Below are 17480 nucleotides of genomic sequence, written 5' to 3' on the forward strand. Positions count from 1 at the left end.
AAGCTGCTAAAAAATCAACACGATCGAACGCCTTGCCTGCAATGGAAGCGCAACTCTCAACGTTGTCAACATTGTTGAAAAATTTTTCAACACTTTCATCTTCCTTCAAATGTTCATCCTCTTTGTCAATTAATTTGAAACTAGCGCTAATCTCGCTGCTGGCATCAATCTTCTTAAGTAAACATTTATATCCATCTGTAACACTGCTATCTGTAGTAGTAGTACTAGCAGTAGCACCCGCTGTATCATTTGTATCATTGGTAGATATAGTAGTATCAGTTTTTGTGTTAGTATCAATTGTATCGTTGGTAAATATAGTAGTGTCAGTTGTGTTTGTATCAATTGTATCATTAATATCAACACCGGTTTTCTTGTAACCAATTGTTGTAAAGGTTGATACAATGCTGTCCGCCTCGTTAGCATTTTTTGAAGATGTTGTGACGGCAGTAGCAGTAAAATTACTAGATATTGTAGTAGCAGTAATAGCAGTAGTTTCAGTAGTAGTGGCTGTAGTGGTAGCTGCAGTAAACGAAACAGGGGTAGTGGTGGTATAAATAGGATTAACAACTGTAATGTTGTCGCCATTTGCAGTGGGTTCAGTAGCCGCAGATGTGATGATACATTTTAAGTTTAATTTTTTTATATTATCATTACCACTACTAATATTATCGCCAGCAACAACAGCTTTCTTATTCTGACAACCTCCAATGACGTCATCATCGTTCCTTCTTCCTTTACCTTCATCGTCATCCTTTCTTCTTTCATCCTCACTATCATTTTTCTTCCCTATGTTATCGAACCACCAAACTTTGGATCGGGATCGAGTTTTCGGATTGTCGTTGTATACCGATAGAGATCGGCTAATTTCGACCGGAACCGAATCTCCGGCGACTAAAATCGGTATGGAATTTTTGCAATTTTTCTTGTAGCAGCAGGTAAAACAATGAACAACATTGTTGTTATGATTATTATTGTTGTTGTTGTTGCTGCTGTTTTTGTGTTTTTTATGATTGTTGTGGCGACATTTAGAGATGGGCTGACCGTATTCGCTATCTTCGTCATCGAAATCGAATGAAAATGCGAATGATTCGTTATTGGTCGTCTGCTGTTTTTGGCTCAACTTATACTTGAATCTATTATTCATATGATCGAATTTGTTTTCAGCACTTCCGTCATTACAATTTCGGCTATTTTTATTAATTTCAAATTTATTATTATTTTTAATATCGTCAAATCTGGAAAACGTATTAACATTCAACACGTTCCTACTGTCAAGACCACCACCACCACCATCACCACTAACTCCTCCACCATCATCATCATCAACATGACATTCCACGTCCTTTCTCCTCATCATCATCATCACCCCCCTCCGACGCCAGGTATTTGCTATCCGACCGAGTACCGGTTCGTTTCGGTTCATCTCTGCTGTCGTCTCTTTCGGGTTGAACTTGCTGAAGCTGAACTTGGAGCGTTTCGTATCGATATCGTCCGGTTTATTAATACTTTTATTATTATTATTATTATTGCTATTATTGTTCTTATTATTATTATTATTATTTTTATTATTATTCATTTTTACGAGTTCGATCCTCTTTTGAGTTCGCCGCCTAATCGAGCGCTTCCTGTAATTTATGATCAAACCTGTCGGAGGGTCCCATCAATGGAATAATAATAATAATAATAATAATAATAATAATAATAATATGAATAATTATAAAAAATAATATTAATATAAATAATAATTAATAATGGTAATAATAATAATAATGGAAACACAATTTAGTTCACTTGTGCCAAAATAAGAAACAAAATGATAAAAAGAAACGTCTCATCATGAATCATATTGAAAAGTATTTGAAATAAAAATAATAAAATAATAATAATAATAATAGTAATAATAATAATATTAATATTAATAATAATAATAACCAGCGTTGAAAAAGCCGAGCAGAAAACATGGAAGTACGAATGTTGTGAAAAGGTAGGCCTGGTTGATGTAATATTCCTGGTAGAGATCCGATTCACCCAAGATTGTGCGGCAAAACTGAACTTCAATCTCGGTTTCGTTGTTGTTACTAATGTTATTGTTGTTGTTGTTGTTGCTGATGTTATTGTTGTTGATGTTATTGTTGTTATTGTTGTTGTTGCTGATGTTGTTGTTGTTGTTATTGATGTTATTGTTGATGCCATTGTCTTCAAACTTGCTGATGCTTCCGGCGTTACTACTGTTGTCCACAAAATCGTCGTCGTGGTAGTTGTTAATAAAATTGTCGTTAACCACACGTCTGATATTTTTTTTGTCTGTAATATTTACATTAACCGAGCTATTCGACTGATCGGTTTTATAACATAGACTCGTATCGAAATACCTAGGCAGGTTGTACAGCACACAAAATACCGACACGGCAATCAGACTGACGCGAGCTCTTTGAAGGGTGCACAACCTAGGACCTTTGTGAGGGAAACAAATCATAAGCCACCTGGAGGCAGCGTTCAAAACGGTGGTCCAGTAGGTAGCCATCTGGGCAATGTAGCAGGATTGGTGGAGGTAGAGCCGGGTTCGAAGCCAAATGTAGAAAAATGTTGACGGTTGTGGTGATGGTTGTGATGATAGAGATAATGATAAAGAAGAAGAAGATGGTGATGGTGTTGAAATTAATGATGAAAATGACTGAAAGAGATTTGAACGATTAGTGCCATTTAGGCTGCTGATGCTTTTGCTGATGTTTTTATAAAAAGTTTGGTGGACGTTATTTATTTGACGGCCTCGAAAAAACGCGAAACTATCGTTAGAAGTTGATGATGGAGACAGTTTAGAAGGCAATGACGACGACGACGACGATGATGATGACCACCAAACATTCGCAGTGCCATCATCAGTAGTAACATTACCATAGAAACCACCATTTTTCGCCGAATCACCATGAAAATGATCACCATCATGGTGATCTCCGAGAAGTAGTTTTTGCTGGTCTGGTAAGTTCAAGTAGTCAACAAGCGCCGGAAGTGAGTAAGACACGAAGATGGTAACGAGGAACAGAGTATCCACAACAGCGATTGCTCTGTTGGGTGGGATCATGAAGATGATGGTGATGACGAGAACGACGATGATGATGGTGAAAACGCTTGAGTGTTTGAAATGATATAGTGATTACAAGATGTATGATATAACAAGATAAATGATAAAATGATGATAAGACACATGATATCAAGATACATGATATCAAGATAATATGATAATAAATTTATTATGTAATGACAATAAGATACGATAATGAAATACATGACATAGGATAGTAAAAATATGATATACGATACTAAGATATATGACATTAAGATATGTGGTATGATGAGAATCACATATATGAAAATAAATTCAGATATATGATATCAAGAAATACAATGTTAGATACTAAGAATGTGGATGATTGTGACGATGACGATGATAATACGGATAGAAGTCGTCATTATAATGATGAAGATGATGGTGAAGACGACGACGACAATGATGTAATAATAACGTTAATGCTTATAACGGTTATGGGATTCTAGAAATGACAAATGCGAGCAAGACAACTGTTTAGACTTGATTTTGAAAGATGGCGATGACGACAACGATGATGATGATGATGATAATGATGATGATGATAATAATGATGATGATAATGATGATGGTGATGATGATGTGAAGATGATGATGATGTGACGATGATGATGATAATCATGATGATAATGCAAAACTGATAAGGATGATGTCAATTATGGATGGTCACAGCGGAAATGATGATGAAGCTGATAACACTGATGACGTTGTCTCGCGACAATGATGACAAATGTACGAGAATTAGGACTATGTAGACGACGACGATGATGATGACGATTAAACAGTAATAATAACAACAAAGATCGCGACAAAATGATGAAGATAAAGTTGATGGTGGTGTAGTCAATAAAGAGGATGACAAGAATGATGAAGACGATGGTGTGAAAGATATAGATGATGACAAATGGCGAAGATGATGATGTGACCAACAAAGATGATGACGAGAATGATGACCAGAAAAAATAAATTTGATGGCAGATTTATGGCCGTTATTAAACTTAATCTTGAATTTTTCACACAGCGGAAATGAATTTTTGTAATAACGCCTTCTAAGGTAATAATGATGAAAGTTGTTGAAATAATTACGATGATGCTAAGGCTACTACTTTTACTACTGCTACTGCTGCTGCTGGTGGTGACGATGAACATGAAATAGGTGATTCTGATAACGATCTTAATGATGATGATGATAGTGATGATGATGATGAAGAATTTTTTATAACGCTATTGATGTCAACATCACCGTTCTCACCAGAAATTTCATCATAATTATATTTTTTGATCATCATCATCATATTTTTCATCATCATCATCATCATATTTTTCATCATCATCATCATCATATTTTTCATCATCATCATCATCATATTTTTCATCATCATCATCATCATCGTCATCGTTATCATCATCATCATCATCATCATCATCATCATCATCATCATCATCATCATCATCATCATCATCATCATCATCATCATCATCATCATCATCATCATCATAGTCATCATCACCTCAGCATGAGATTGGCCACCGGTCTGGTTGTTTGATCTTTGGCGATGATGACGTAGCACATTACATTGGTGATAGTGCCCACGAAGCAGAGAATCGAACCTGTAAAAATGACGTCATCATGCTATCATCGTGCCAACATCACGCCACCATCAGCCCGTTATAACTTTCAACATGGACAAATTCGCTTCCAACACACGCAAATTTAAATTACTGCTATTTGTAAAGCCGGTCTAATTACCATCGTTGTCATCCATCTAAAACATTTTCATTGTCATCATCTTTACCATCATTGCATTTTAGTCATCAGCATCCTCTTCACCACCGTCATTCTCATCATCACCATTACAATCCTGAAAATCATCGTCACGTCATCAGCACAATTGCCATCATCATCATCGTCATCGTCAACAAACAACACTATCATCATCATCATCGCCATCGTAATCACCATCCCCTTTATATATCACCATCATCGTCATCGTCGTCACAATCATCATCATCTTCAACAAACAACACTATCCATCATCACAAACACCATCATCGTCGTCGTAGTCGTCATCATCATCAGCGGCTGCCACATCATCGGCTGCGACAGCAGCCACATCAATTACAAACCTAAAACTGTCCGGCTGAAGAGTTGAGATGTGTACACGCATTCATCGCTATACCCTTCGTTGTTGGTGTTGTTGTTGTTGTTGCTGCCTGTGATGTTACTGTTGTTGTTGTAGCCGTTGTAGTTGCTGCTATGGCTGCTAGTGTGGTTGATGCTGCCGCCGTAGATACTGCTACTACTACTACTGCTACTGATGTTGCGTCTGTAGTTTTTGTTGTTAGCTTTTTTGTTGTTACAAGTGCCGTTGTTACTAGTGTTGTTGTTGTTGTTGTTGTTGTTGTTGTGTGGAAAAGTTTTGATAGTATTGAATTTATTTTTAATAATCGCCAAAGAAATATACAGCGTCTTATTATTAATATTCGTTATGTTATTATTTTTATTTTTATAATCAGAAAGAGTAATAGTTGCAGTAGTAAAAGTAGAAAAAGTAGTATTAGTAGTAGTAGTTGTTGTTGTCGTAGTGGTGGTGGTAGTAGTAGTAATACTATTATCAATTCTGCTATTCCTCTTAGAGATGCTTGCTTTCTTGCCAGCAAAATTTGTGTTGCTACCAGCGTTACAGATAGTATTAATGCATGTTGGGCTATTTTTATTTGTGATAATGTTCACATTAACCGAAAAAATCTTTCCAACGTTAATTTTATCAAAAATATAGTTGGTAGTATTAGTAGTAGTCGTAGAATTACCAGCAGTCGCAGTAGTAGTAGTAGTAGTAGTAGTAGTAGTAGTAGTAGCAGTAGTAGTAGCAGTAGTAGTAGTTGTTGTTGTAGTTGTAGTAGTAGTTGTTGTTGTAGTTGTAGTAGTAGTAGTAATATCCGTAGTAGTAGTAGAAGCTTTCGTTACTTCTGTAGTAGTAGCTTTATCGGTAATAGTAGCTGTAGTATAGGTAGCAGTTATAGCATTATTAATAGTATTATAAAACGTAGCGGTAGTAGTAGTAGTAGTAACAAAAGTTATAGCAGCAGCAGTTATAGTAGTAACATCAGAAGCAGCCGGAGTAGCAGTAGTAGTAGAAGTAGTAGTAGTAGCAGTAGTAGCAGCAGTAGTGGTAGTTGTAGTATTAGTAGTACTGTCAATATTTACACAATCGATGGTGGTAGTATTAATACTTATCGTTAACATATTCGGGGTATTGGTGAGTAGTCTCAAACAGGGCCATATTTGTGAACTTTTATTGCGGAGAATTATTTTATTAATTCTATTATTATTATTATTATTTTTAATAATATTGTTTTTATTCTTATTCTTATTTTTATTCTTGTTCTTGTTGTTGTTTCTGTTGTTGTCATTACTATTGTTATTGATGTTGTTGCGATTATTATTCTTATTATTTTTATCCGTGGCCATAAGTGTTGTCACGGCCGGGAGCCATTCATAACTTTGAAATGGCGACAACGACGATGTTGTTGTCGTCGTTGTTGATGATGATAATGATATCATTGATAGAAAAGTAATAACCACCACCACCATCATCATTATCGTGGCCGACATCATCATCATTATCGCCCAGTTGGCTCGCATGCAAATGTTTTCCGCGGACATATTAATTGAACAAAACAATGAGAGAGAACATCGCGGCTGATGACGACGATGAGGATGATGCTGATGATGATGTTGATGATAATGATGATGATGATGATGATGATGATGACTACGACAACAATGATACAAATCGATATTAAAAATACAAAAATGTTAATATTGGAAGTTCCACAAATTAATGATGAAAGTAAGAACGATGACGAAGATGATGACGAAGATGATGGCGCCGAAACGATGAGGATAACAACAAAAGCAATGATAAAGTTAGTAAAAATTGATGTTGATGATAACGTCACTGATGATGATGATGATGATGATGATGATGGCAATGATGATGACGAAGACGACGATGTTGATTTTTTCAAGTGCGACGCTGACTACAGCCCTCTTTTGTCTGCAATAAAAATTGTAAATAGTTGTCACTCAAATATTATTAATATAAGGAATATTATTACGAAGTTATTATTAATATTATTATGGAATTATAGAGAATTGTTGGGTTGTTATAACATTTGCATGTTTGAGGTAGTAGTCTGTAGCAGCAGCAGTTGTACAAGCAATACCAGTAGTAGTAGCAGTATTAGAAGCAGCAGTAGTAGCAGTAATAGTAGCAGTAGTAGTAGCAGCAGTAGTAACAGTAGTAGTAGCAGTAGTAGCAGCAGTAGTAGATGGTGAAGTAGTAGCAGCAGTAGTAATAGCAAAAACAGTAGTAGTAGCACCAGTAGCAGCGCTAGTAGCAGCATCAGTAGCCGCAGTAGTAGTAGCAGTTGTAGTAACGGCGACAGGAGTATTGAATAAAAAGTAGTTAGTGTTGTTTGATGGCCCACATTGGGGAGTCATTTTTACGCGGGCTTTATGCTTCGGTAAGTGCGACCCAAAAGTGAAAAACGCGCTTCTCAGTGAGTAATGTTAGTAAAATAGTAATGTATGCTTTTTTTATTCCAAATTTCTATCAGCAAAGCCAGATAATCAAAAAAGACAAGCTCCAGCAGATTTACCGAAACTAATGTGAAATGGAATTGCTAATAAAAGTAACGCTAGTAACTTTAGTAATGTAATTATGTTAGTAATGGTCGTAGCAGTTACTTAGTAACTTCATTAAAAGCTATAGCAGCTAAAGTAGTAGTAGGAGTGTAGTAGTAGTAGTAGGAGTGTAGTAGTAGTAGTAGCAGAGTTGTAGTAGTAGTAGTAGTAGTAGTAGTAGAGTAGTAGTAGTAGTAGTAGTAGTAGTAGTAGTATTAGTAGTAGCAGCAGCAGTAGTAGTAGTAGTAGTAGCGGCGTCACAAATGTTAATCTTACTGGTACAGTCATCCATCTTTGCGTCATCATAAATCAGCATCGTCATACGATAATGTCGGAATGTTTATTTAGGCATCAACTTCATCATCTTCGCAATCATCATCATAATCATCAGTGTAACTATCATCATCATCAGCGTCGTCATCATCATCATCATCATCATCATCCTCGTCATCATTATCCTGGCAGTCTTAATTGGTTTTTGTTGCGAAAACGTACAAAGCCACTCCATAGAATCAATATTACCATCATCATAACCATCATTATCATCATCATCCTCATTACTATCATAACCATCATCATCATTATCATAATTAACTCCTCACATCTACTCATTAATCGTAGCTCACACACACACACACGCACACACACACATACAAAAACACACACATACGTACAGATACACACACACGTACACACACACACGCACACACCTATGTTTTCTTAGTATGATGGATGTTGACATTGAATTAAATAAATTTAACTCTATGAAAGAATGATGAATGAATGGCTGAAGGAATGAATAGATGAATGAATCAAAGAAAGTCAGTGATGAATGAATGTATGATTGAATGAACAAATGAACGAAAAAATTAAATAACTGAACCAAAACGAGCCAAAAACAAAACAAAACAAAACAAACAAACAAACGTATGAATGAATGAATGAACAAACGAAAGAACGAAAGAATAATTGCAAGAACGAACAAACGAACGAACGAACGAACAAATAAAATAAAAGAATGATTTTTCCTACTACTTTACTCAACACCCTTCATCTTGAAACAAATCTTTCAAACTCCCACTCTCTCCACTACTCAAATTTAACAATTCATATCGACCTCCGCGATAAGAAAAATTGAAGAAAATTCTTTTGCAGCCCCATAAATGTTTGTACACATAATTCAGTCAGGTCGCTGAACTCAGCGCTATATAATTTAATCTCGTCGCCATGGAGAACCTATTATATTGATAATGGAGTCAACGATGACGACGACGACGATGATAAAAATGGTGATGGTGATGATGAAGAAAAGAAGATGAAAAAAAGAAGAAGATGTTGAAAAGGTGAATGAAGAAAAGATGAAGAGGAAGAGGAGGAGGAGGAGGAAGATGATGACAACGACGTCATGATGGTGATTGTGATGAAGATGAAGATGAAGATGATGAAAACTATTACTGCTGCTGCTGCTGGCTGATGCTGATGAAGATGATGTTGATGATGAAGATGATGATAAAAAGTAAAACAACGAGATAATAGTGATAAAAGTTATCACCAAATGATAACAATTATGATAATGCCTTTAGATGATAACAGCGTTACATTGACAATCCAGGCAAGCTGATCGATACGAACACGGGGCAAAAATCTATCACTCATTCAATGTTCTAAATTGGACATCTGGTACTCCTTATAATGTATTTCCGCTGTGTTTATGGTGTATTTTGAGTTTTTTTTGTTGCAATTTGGGTGTTTTTATGGTGTATTTTGTATATTGTGCATAAGTATGCATGTATGATTTTGGAAAGTATTAGTATATGCATGTATGTTTAGTATGTAGAATGCTGTATGAATGTGTTTATACAAATGATGTTTGTTGGTTTGTGTACGTACAAATTTTGAATACGTCGGCAATCTGCGAAGAGTTGTGCGAGCTTATCCTTTAAATTCTCTTTAATAATTCAGTTCAGGTGCGTTTTTGTTTGCGCTTGTTTGTCTGTATGTATGCATTTTTGTTTGTATGTATGTATGTTTCTGTGTTTGCATGTATGTATGCATGCATTCATGTATGTATGTATGTATGTATGTATGTATGTATGTATTTTTGTTTGTTTGTATCAATCGTTATCATTATTTTTGTTTGATCCTATGTTTATTTGGATATAAGTGTAATGTCATTTTTTTGTGATCGCATACTCGAATGCTTTTGTGTGCGTGCGTGAGTGAGTGAGTGAGTGAGTGAGTGAGTGAGCGCCATTAGAATTGCTATCATACATAGTCTACATCATCCTCATCCTCATCGTCGTCAAAGCTATTACTTATAATATATATGTTTATTAACCTGTCAATCAAACACCGTACGAATGTGCTGGCGTGTATGCATTCGTTTGTATTACCATATCTCACGGATTTCTTGTCGGTTTTGACAAGAATCCAAAGATTACGGAATGAAATTTGAATAATTATATTATTTAAAATTACATATTTAATATTATTATATTGGAAGTAATAAATTGAATTATCTATTTTTTAAGAGAAACTATATTTTAATAAATTTTTGGGTTCTTATGGACGTTTCTTTCGGTTGTCATCAAATTCTTCAAAGGTTTTTAGTTATTTTTTCTGTTTTTAGCTTTATTTTTTCAATTTTTTTCTCGGTTTGTTGGTTGAGAAATTTTACTTCAAAGTCATTTCAACATACATACAAGTGAACATACAAGTGAACAAACAAACAAACAAACAATTAAATATACAACCATATGCATATACATACTGTTGTAGGTGCCTTAAAGTTTGATTATGCAACACCAATTTCAAACGATCTTCATTGGTTAAATGTTAAATGGATGCCTGTTTCAGCATTTGATGGAGAAGTTTGACAGAAAATCAACTGCTTTGAAAGGCGTTTAACTGAGGTCTCATGATCTAAATCTGATGGCCGTTAATAGGGCACAATTGAATATAGAAGCAAGAAGCCTATCTGTTGCTGGGCCGACACTTTGGAATGCGCTGCCAAAGTCATTGAGGGAATTGGGATTGAGTACTGATAAATTTTAAAAAAAGTTTAAAAATTCAGTTATCGTTATTGAACTAACTGTGTCGTACGAAGATATCATGCTCAGAGCCACGATGTAAAAACTGCAAAGTATGAACAGCCGATTCATGATTTAAACAAGAGAGGATACAAAACCAGGTTGTACGCTGTTGAGGCTGGTGCAAGAGGAACAGTGGGAGCACCGATGTGTGCACTTTCCAAATAGTTGGGACTGTCAGGCAGGAATCGTGCATGAAAAAAGTTATTAGTAGCGCAGAGCATAAATAAATACATACATACAAACAAACATACATAAAAACAAACAAACAGGCATGCCTGCATACATACAAACCTACTTTCAAAAGTACATACAAAAGTACATACATACATAAAATGTTTGTTTACGTTTTAGTGTAATATTCATTTTTTCGACAATAAAGTCTAGATAACCAAAACTCTCTATCTCTCTCCTCCCTCTTTCACTTATGCATTATTAAGAGATGCATATATGTATGTGTGTGTGTGCGTATGTGTATGTGTGTTTATGTGTGTGTGTGTGTGTGTGTGTGTGTGTGTGTGTGTGTGTGTGTATGTGTGTGCCTATATGTACGTATGCATCTTCATATATATGATATCAAAATGACGCCAAAATAAAACTTTACAGGACAATTTTTACCGGGCTCCAGTCGTGAGTTTTCATGCGTTTGTGTGTGGACGTGTGTGTGTGTGTGCCTGAATGTGTGTATATATGTGTGTGTGTATGTGTGTGTGTGAATGTGTGTATATGTGTGTGTGTGTGTATGTTTGTATGTTTATGCCATGTATAAAAGACAAAATGAAAAACTTATTTTAGAAAAATTTTCCTACAAGCCTTCGCAGCCCACCACCACCATCATCGTCTGAAAATAAAAATAATTTTTTCACTCAATTTATTTTCCCATTTTACTTTCATCCGAATATTGCGTGTTAGTGAGGGTGATGGAGAGAATGAAAAAAAGAAAGAATGAAAAAGGAAAATTAGAATGAATGAATGAATGAATTAATGTATGAGCAAATGAATAAATGAATGAATGATTGAACAAATGAATAAATAAATGAATAAATAAATAAAAAATTCATGAATAATTCAATGAATGAAAGAAAATAGAAAAAACGCAACAGCGTTTTGATGGATGAAAACGAAAAAAATATAGAATGATGTATCGAGTTGGAAATAAAGAAAGCGAAAAATAGTGCAAAAATGATAAAAAATGGAAAAGAAAGAAAGAGATAGAAAGAGAGAGAGAAAAAGAAAGTGAAAAAGAAAAAAAGAGAGAGAGGAATAGAGAGGAAACAGGCTAAGGACATTGGGAGAAAAAATAACAGATGGATCGAATAAAGAAAAAGAATAAGAAATGTAAAAGTGAGATAGAGACCAAAAAGGTGCAAGTATGTGGAAAACCGAATAAATGGAAGGAAGATATTGGAAGATAGTAAAACAGAGAGAGAGAGAAAGCGTGAGAGAGAGAGGGAAAAAAAGAATGAGAGAGAGAGAGAGAGAGAGAGAGAGAGAGAGAGAGAAAGTCACGCGATGCCGTCTGATGATGTTTGCTGGTAATGCTAGTTAGAGCACATGATAGTCACTAAATATATAATAAAAATAATAATAAGAAAATAAAAATAATAATAAAAATAATAATAATAATAATGATAATGATGATAATGATGAGGATAGGATAACAATAACGGCAATGGCAAAGATGGTTTTATAAATAAATAAAAGCCTAAGTTTTTAGATGCCCATGTCGTCATTCTTTTGAATTTTATTTCATTAGCACCATCGTCATGCTTTTTATCTCCATCATCATCATTATCATCATTATCGTTATCATCATCGCTATCCTTCCTATCATTTTCTTCCTCTTCTTCATCATCATTATCATCATCTTCACCATTATCATCATCATCAGTATTATCACGATCTTAGTTCTACTGACCTGAACCAAAGCAATTTACATGTTCAACTTGAAACAAAAAGATGAGAGGGAACGAGAATTTTTTTTTCTATTTTTATTCTGAAAAAAAAAATTTCAAAGTGAAAAATGAAATTAGAACGTTGGGGAGAGTTGGAGGAGAATTAAAATGAGAAGGCTGCTGCGAGTGCAGGAGGTTCACACACACACACACACGCACACACACACTTACACACACACACACACACACACAAACAGACACAAGCAGAAACATATACACCACAGACACAAACAGGTTCACACACACACCACACACACACAATCCACAGAAACACACTCACACAAACAAACACACCAACAACTAAAAATTATAAAAAAAGCAAAGAAATAACACGCGAATGGTGAACTTATAACATACCGACATTAATGTTGGCCCATGAATTTATGAAACACCAACTACCAGAAATGACTCTGTGATGGGGCAGGTAGGGCTACTACTTTAGGGACTTTTCATAAAGGGCCCTCCACTAATTAGAAACCACTAAAAACACGGAACTCTTACATTTTTCAACTTTTACACACCCGAAACTAACCGACTTACGATGTACTTGTGGCATTGCTTTTAATAGAAAACTGCGCAACAAATGTCACCGAGGCAAAATTTAAAGCGGTCGTCGAATTTGAAATATAATAATCATTTGATTTTGAAAATAAATAACAAAAATAATGATAATAATAATAAACAAAAATAATCTAAGTAGTAAGGGTTTTTTTGTGCCGTCAATTCATTCTGAGGGCCTCCACACTTCCCTAAGTACGGCCCTGACCACAACAATCTCCCGTGGTTAATGCCAAAATCTTTTTTAATAATTAGTGTATAAATATGGATTTATTGACATTTTTGTTGAAAAAAAAAGTTTGAAAATTTTCAGGCCTAGCAATAGAATGTTTTTTAAACGTTGGAACAAAAGTTTGAATAATTTTCCAATTTCTCCAAAATGTCAAACCCTGAAAGAATTGCTACTCAATTAAGAGGCCATGGTGAAGGAGGTGATGAGGCTAACAATGATGATAGCATGGCGATGATGAAAAAGAAGAAGATGAAGAAGAGGAAGATGATGATGACGATGAAGATGATGGTAATAATAATAATGGCAATGACGATTTAGACTTCTATGGTCACGATGATAATGACGTCTATGAGAAAGAAGATGATGACGTCACGATGACGATGACGTCACGACGATGATGACGACGAAAACATGATTGATGATGTAGATTGCGACTACATAGATGGTCACTATGCTAAGCTGATGATGACCAAATACGCCAGAATACTGATACAACTAGTTTTTCAAATTATGATATGAAAACATAAATTTGTTTAAATGGCATTAAGTATTTTCGACAACGAAGTAATTTGTATTTAGTAAAAAAATAGACATATAAACTAAAAATTAACAGTAGTATGATAATAATATTCACAAATAACATGATTTCTGAGTCTGTGAGGCATGCATTTATGACAAGTTAAAGTTCATTGCACGTTTCAAAAGTTTATAAAAAAAAAGTCATCAACCCACAGACAGTGCATGCGAATACGTACCAAACGACGCATGCCACACGCAACGCATGTGATAAGAGGGAATTCTTTAGTCGTACTCGAACCCGGCGGCTACGTAGCAGAAGCCGACAACCTTAGCCACTAGACCACAACGCCTCTCTACATTACAATGAGGACTAATAACAATGAAACCAACAATTAAAAGATGATAAAATAAAAAAAAATATTAATAATGATTTATTTATAATAATGAAAGTTACCTCTACTCGTGGCCAGAGCCAATAATATCCATTGATATTTCACCAGATTGTAATTCATTTTATGAATATTATTTCAATAATAATAATATTTTATTGACCATATTATTATTGTTATTATTATTATTTTGATTCATCGACATTATCACTACTATCACTTAACATAATTTATTCATCATTATTATTATTCTAATTTATTTTGAAAATTTTAGCCAGATATTATTATTATTATTATTTGCATTATTCCACCGGATGGAATTCGTGTACTGTCCTCTTCCTCAAAGCGAATCTATCTTAGGCCTTTTGTGTCTGCGACTAGTTTAATCATTGCAGGCTTATATATATATATATTTTATATATTATATCTTTTATATATAAATATATATATATATATATATGAATAATTATATATAGATGTATATAATACATTTATACATACAATATATATTCTATACATTGTATACATATATATATATATATATATATATATATATATATATATATATATATAGAAAGTGTAGCAAGATATAGAGATTAATATAACTGATTTGTATATATATATATATATATATATATATATATATATATATATATATATATATATATATATATATATATATATATATATATATATATATATATATATATATATATATATATATATATATATATATATATATATATATACATATATATATATATATATATATATATATATATATATATATATATATATATATATATATATATATATATATATATATATATATATATATATATATATATATATATATATATATATATATATATATATATATATATATATATATATATATATATATATATGGATGGATAAATGGATGGATGGATGGTTGGATTGTTGGACTATTACTTACAACTTACAATCATTTACTATAATTATTATACGATAATGTATTTTTTCGTCATACACCTCTGGGCGCTAATATTAAAGGGCGCTATATAAATTCTCAAATAATAATAATATTGTTAATAATAATAATAACATTGATAATCATAATAATAATAATAAACAATAATAATAACAATAACCACGTCATCATCCACGTCATCGTCATCAAATTCAGACAACATTCAGTTAATCCTGGCTTAAGTTGCCCTGCTGCCGTTCGTTCCAGCCATGTTATCATCTTCCACATCGCGATCTGATGGTGGCGTCATCGTAAAAAACAGAAATAATAATAATAAATAATAACAATAATGATAATAAAGATGATAATAATAATAATAAAATAATAACAATAATAATAATAATTAGGATAACCACCACAACAATAATAATAATACTACAACCACTAATAATATTAAAAATAATAATAAGGATAATAATGATAACGACAACCACAACAACAACAACAACCACAACCACAACCACAACAACAACAACAACCACAACCACAACCACAACAACAACAACAACCACAACCACAACAACAACAACAACGACAATATTACTACTAATAATAAATAATAACAATAATAATAATAAGCGTAACGAACCAAACGCAACTGCTACTTCCTATATTCATAATTTCATTTCCATCGTTTCATATCTTGCATGCTGTTAGTTAGAGTATGAAATAATAATAATAATAATAATAATAATAATAATAATAATAATAATAACAATAATAATAATAACAACAACAACAATAATAATAATGATAATAATAATAATAACAATAATAATAATAATGATGGCTAAATCCGTCGTACTGATATTATTATTTATACTATTATAAATACATATTTAAAATGTGTGTGTGTGTATGTGTGCGTGTGTGCGTGTGTGCGTGTGTGTGTGTGTGTGTGTGTGTGTGTGTGTGTTCATTTATTTGAACAGTGTCTGTATGAATTCGAGCGAATGGCCTTGACCAGCTGAAAGTTGAGACTTAATGCCAACAATTCCATAGAATGCATACAATACTGTACAAAGTATGGTCTCCTTCCAACATTTATTTATGTATTATTATATATAACTACATTATAAAGAAACGCTGAAAAAAATGTATTGTCTTGTGTCTCAGCAACTGGCTTCGAACGCAAGGTAATTCAGGATGTAAAGAATTCATCAGATTAGCACGTACATATGCCTACGTTGTGTAATGTGATGTTTTTTATTAATATTAATTATAACTTTTTATTAATAATAATTATATAATAATAATAATTCTTATTATTGTTGTTATTGTCGTTATAATAGTCGTTATTATTTTAATTATTATAATTGTAGTTTTTTTTGTCGTATTTTTCTTTCTCTAATGCAGACAAATGATAGTATTAATTGTTAATATCACAAGCAAAATTACTCCTGGTGTGGTCATCGTCACCATCATCATCATTATTATTTTCGTCGTCATATCATCATCATCGTCATTATCGTCGTCGTCATCATCATTGCCACTATCATCATCATCGTCATCATCAACTTCGTGATCATCGCACCATTATTATCTTCGTCGTCATCATCAGCTTCATCTTCTTCTTGTTCATCATCATCATCGTCCTCATCGTTCTTATCCCATCTTCTTCTTCATCATCATCATCGTCCTCATCGTCCTTATCCCATCTTCTTCTTCATCATCATCGTCGTCGTCGTCGTCGTCATGACAGCATTGTACGTTTACACTCAGCGTCAGCCATCTTGTCACGTGATAGATATTCCTCCGTATACTACAGCGTTCTAATTATTTTATTTTTATTACTATTATTGTTGTTGTTGTTGTTGTTGTTGTTGTTGTTGTTGTTGTACTCGTTTGGTGGCACTTATTATTATTATTATTGTTATAGATGTTATAATTCATCTTTTTTTCCTTCTTTTTTATTATTATTGTTATAATT

General features: G+C 33.4%; 1 protein-coding gene across 1 annotated transcript in view; it reads right to left on the reverse strand.

Annotated features, from left to right (window-relative positions):
- The window catches only part of HELRODRAFT_173523 (hypothetical protein), a gene marked incomplete at both ends in the record, with an annotated part of 12645 nt that extends 6255 nt beyond the window's left edge, over nucleotides 1–6390 (reverse strand). The window contains 5 exons of the mRNA XM_009020130.1: nucleotides 22–1644; nucleotides 1933–3065; nucleotides 4618–4717; nucleotides 5234–5481; nucleotides 6341–6390. Coding sequence (XP_009018378.1) covers nucleotides 22–1644; nucleotides 1933–3065; nucleotides 4618–4717; nucleotides 5234–5481; nucleotides 6341–6390 — 3154 coding nt within the window. The remainder of the gene's footprint in view (nucleotides 1–21; nucleotides 1645–1932; nucleotides 3066–4617; nucleotides 4718–5233; nucleotides 5482–6340) is intronic.
- Nucleotides 6391–17480: the final 11090 nt, after the last annotated feature.

Source organism: Helobdella robusta (assembly GCF_000326865.2).
Source record: "Helobdella robusta unplaced genomic scaffold HELROscaffold_26, whole genome shotgun sequence".
NCBI classification, from domain to species: domain Eukaryota; kingdom Metazoa; phylum Annelida; class Clitellata; order Rhynchobdellida; family Glossiphoniidae; genus Helobdella; species Helobdella robusta.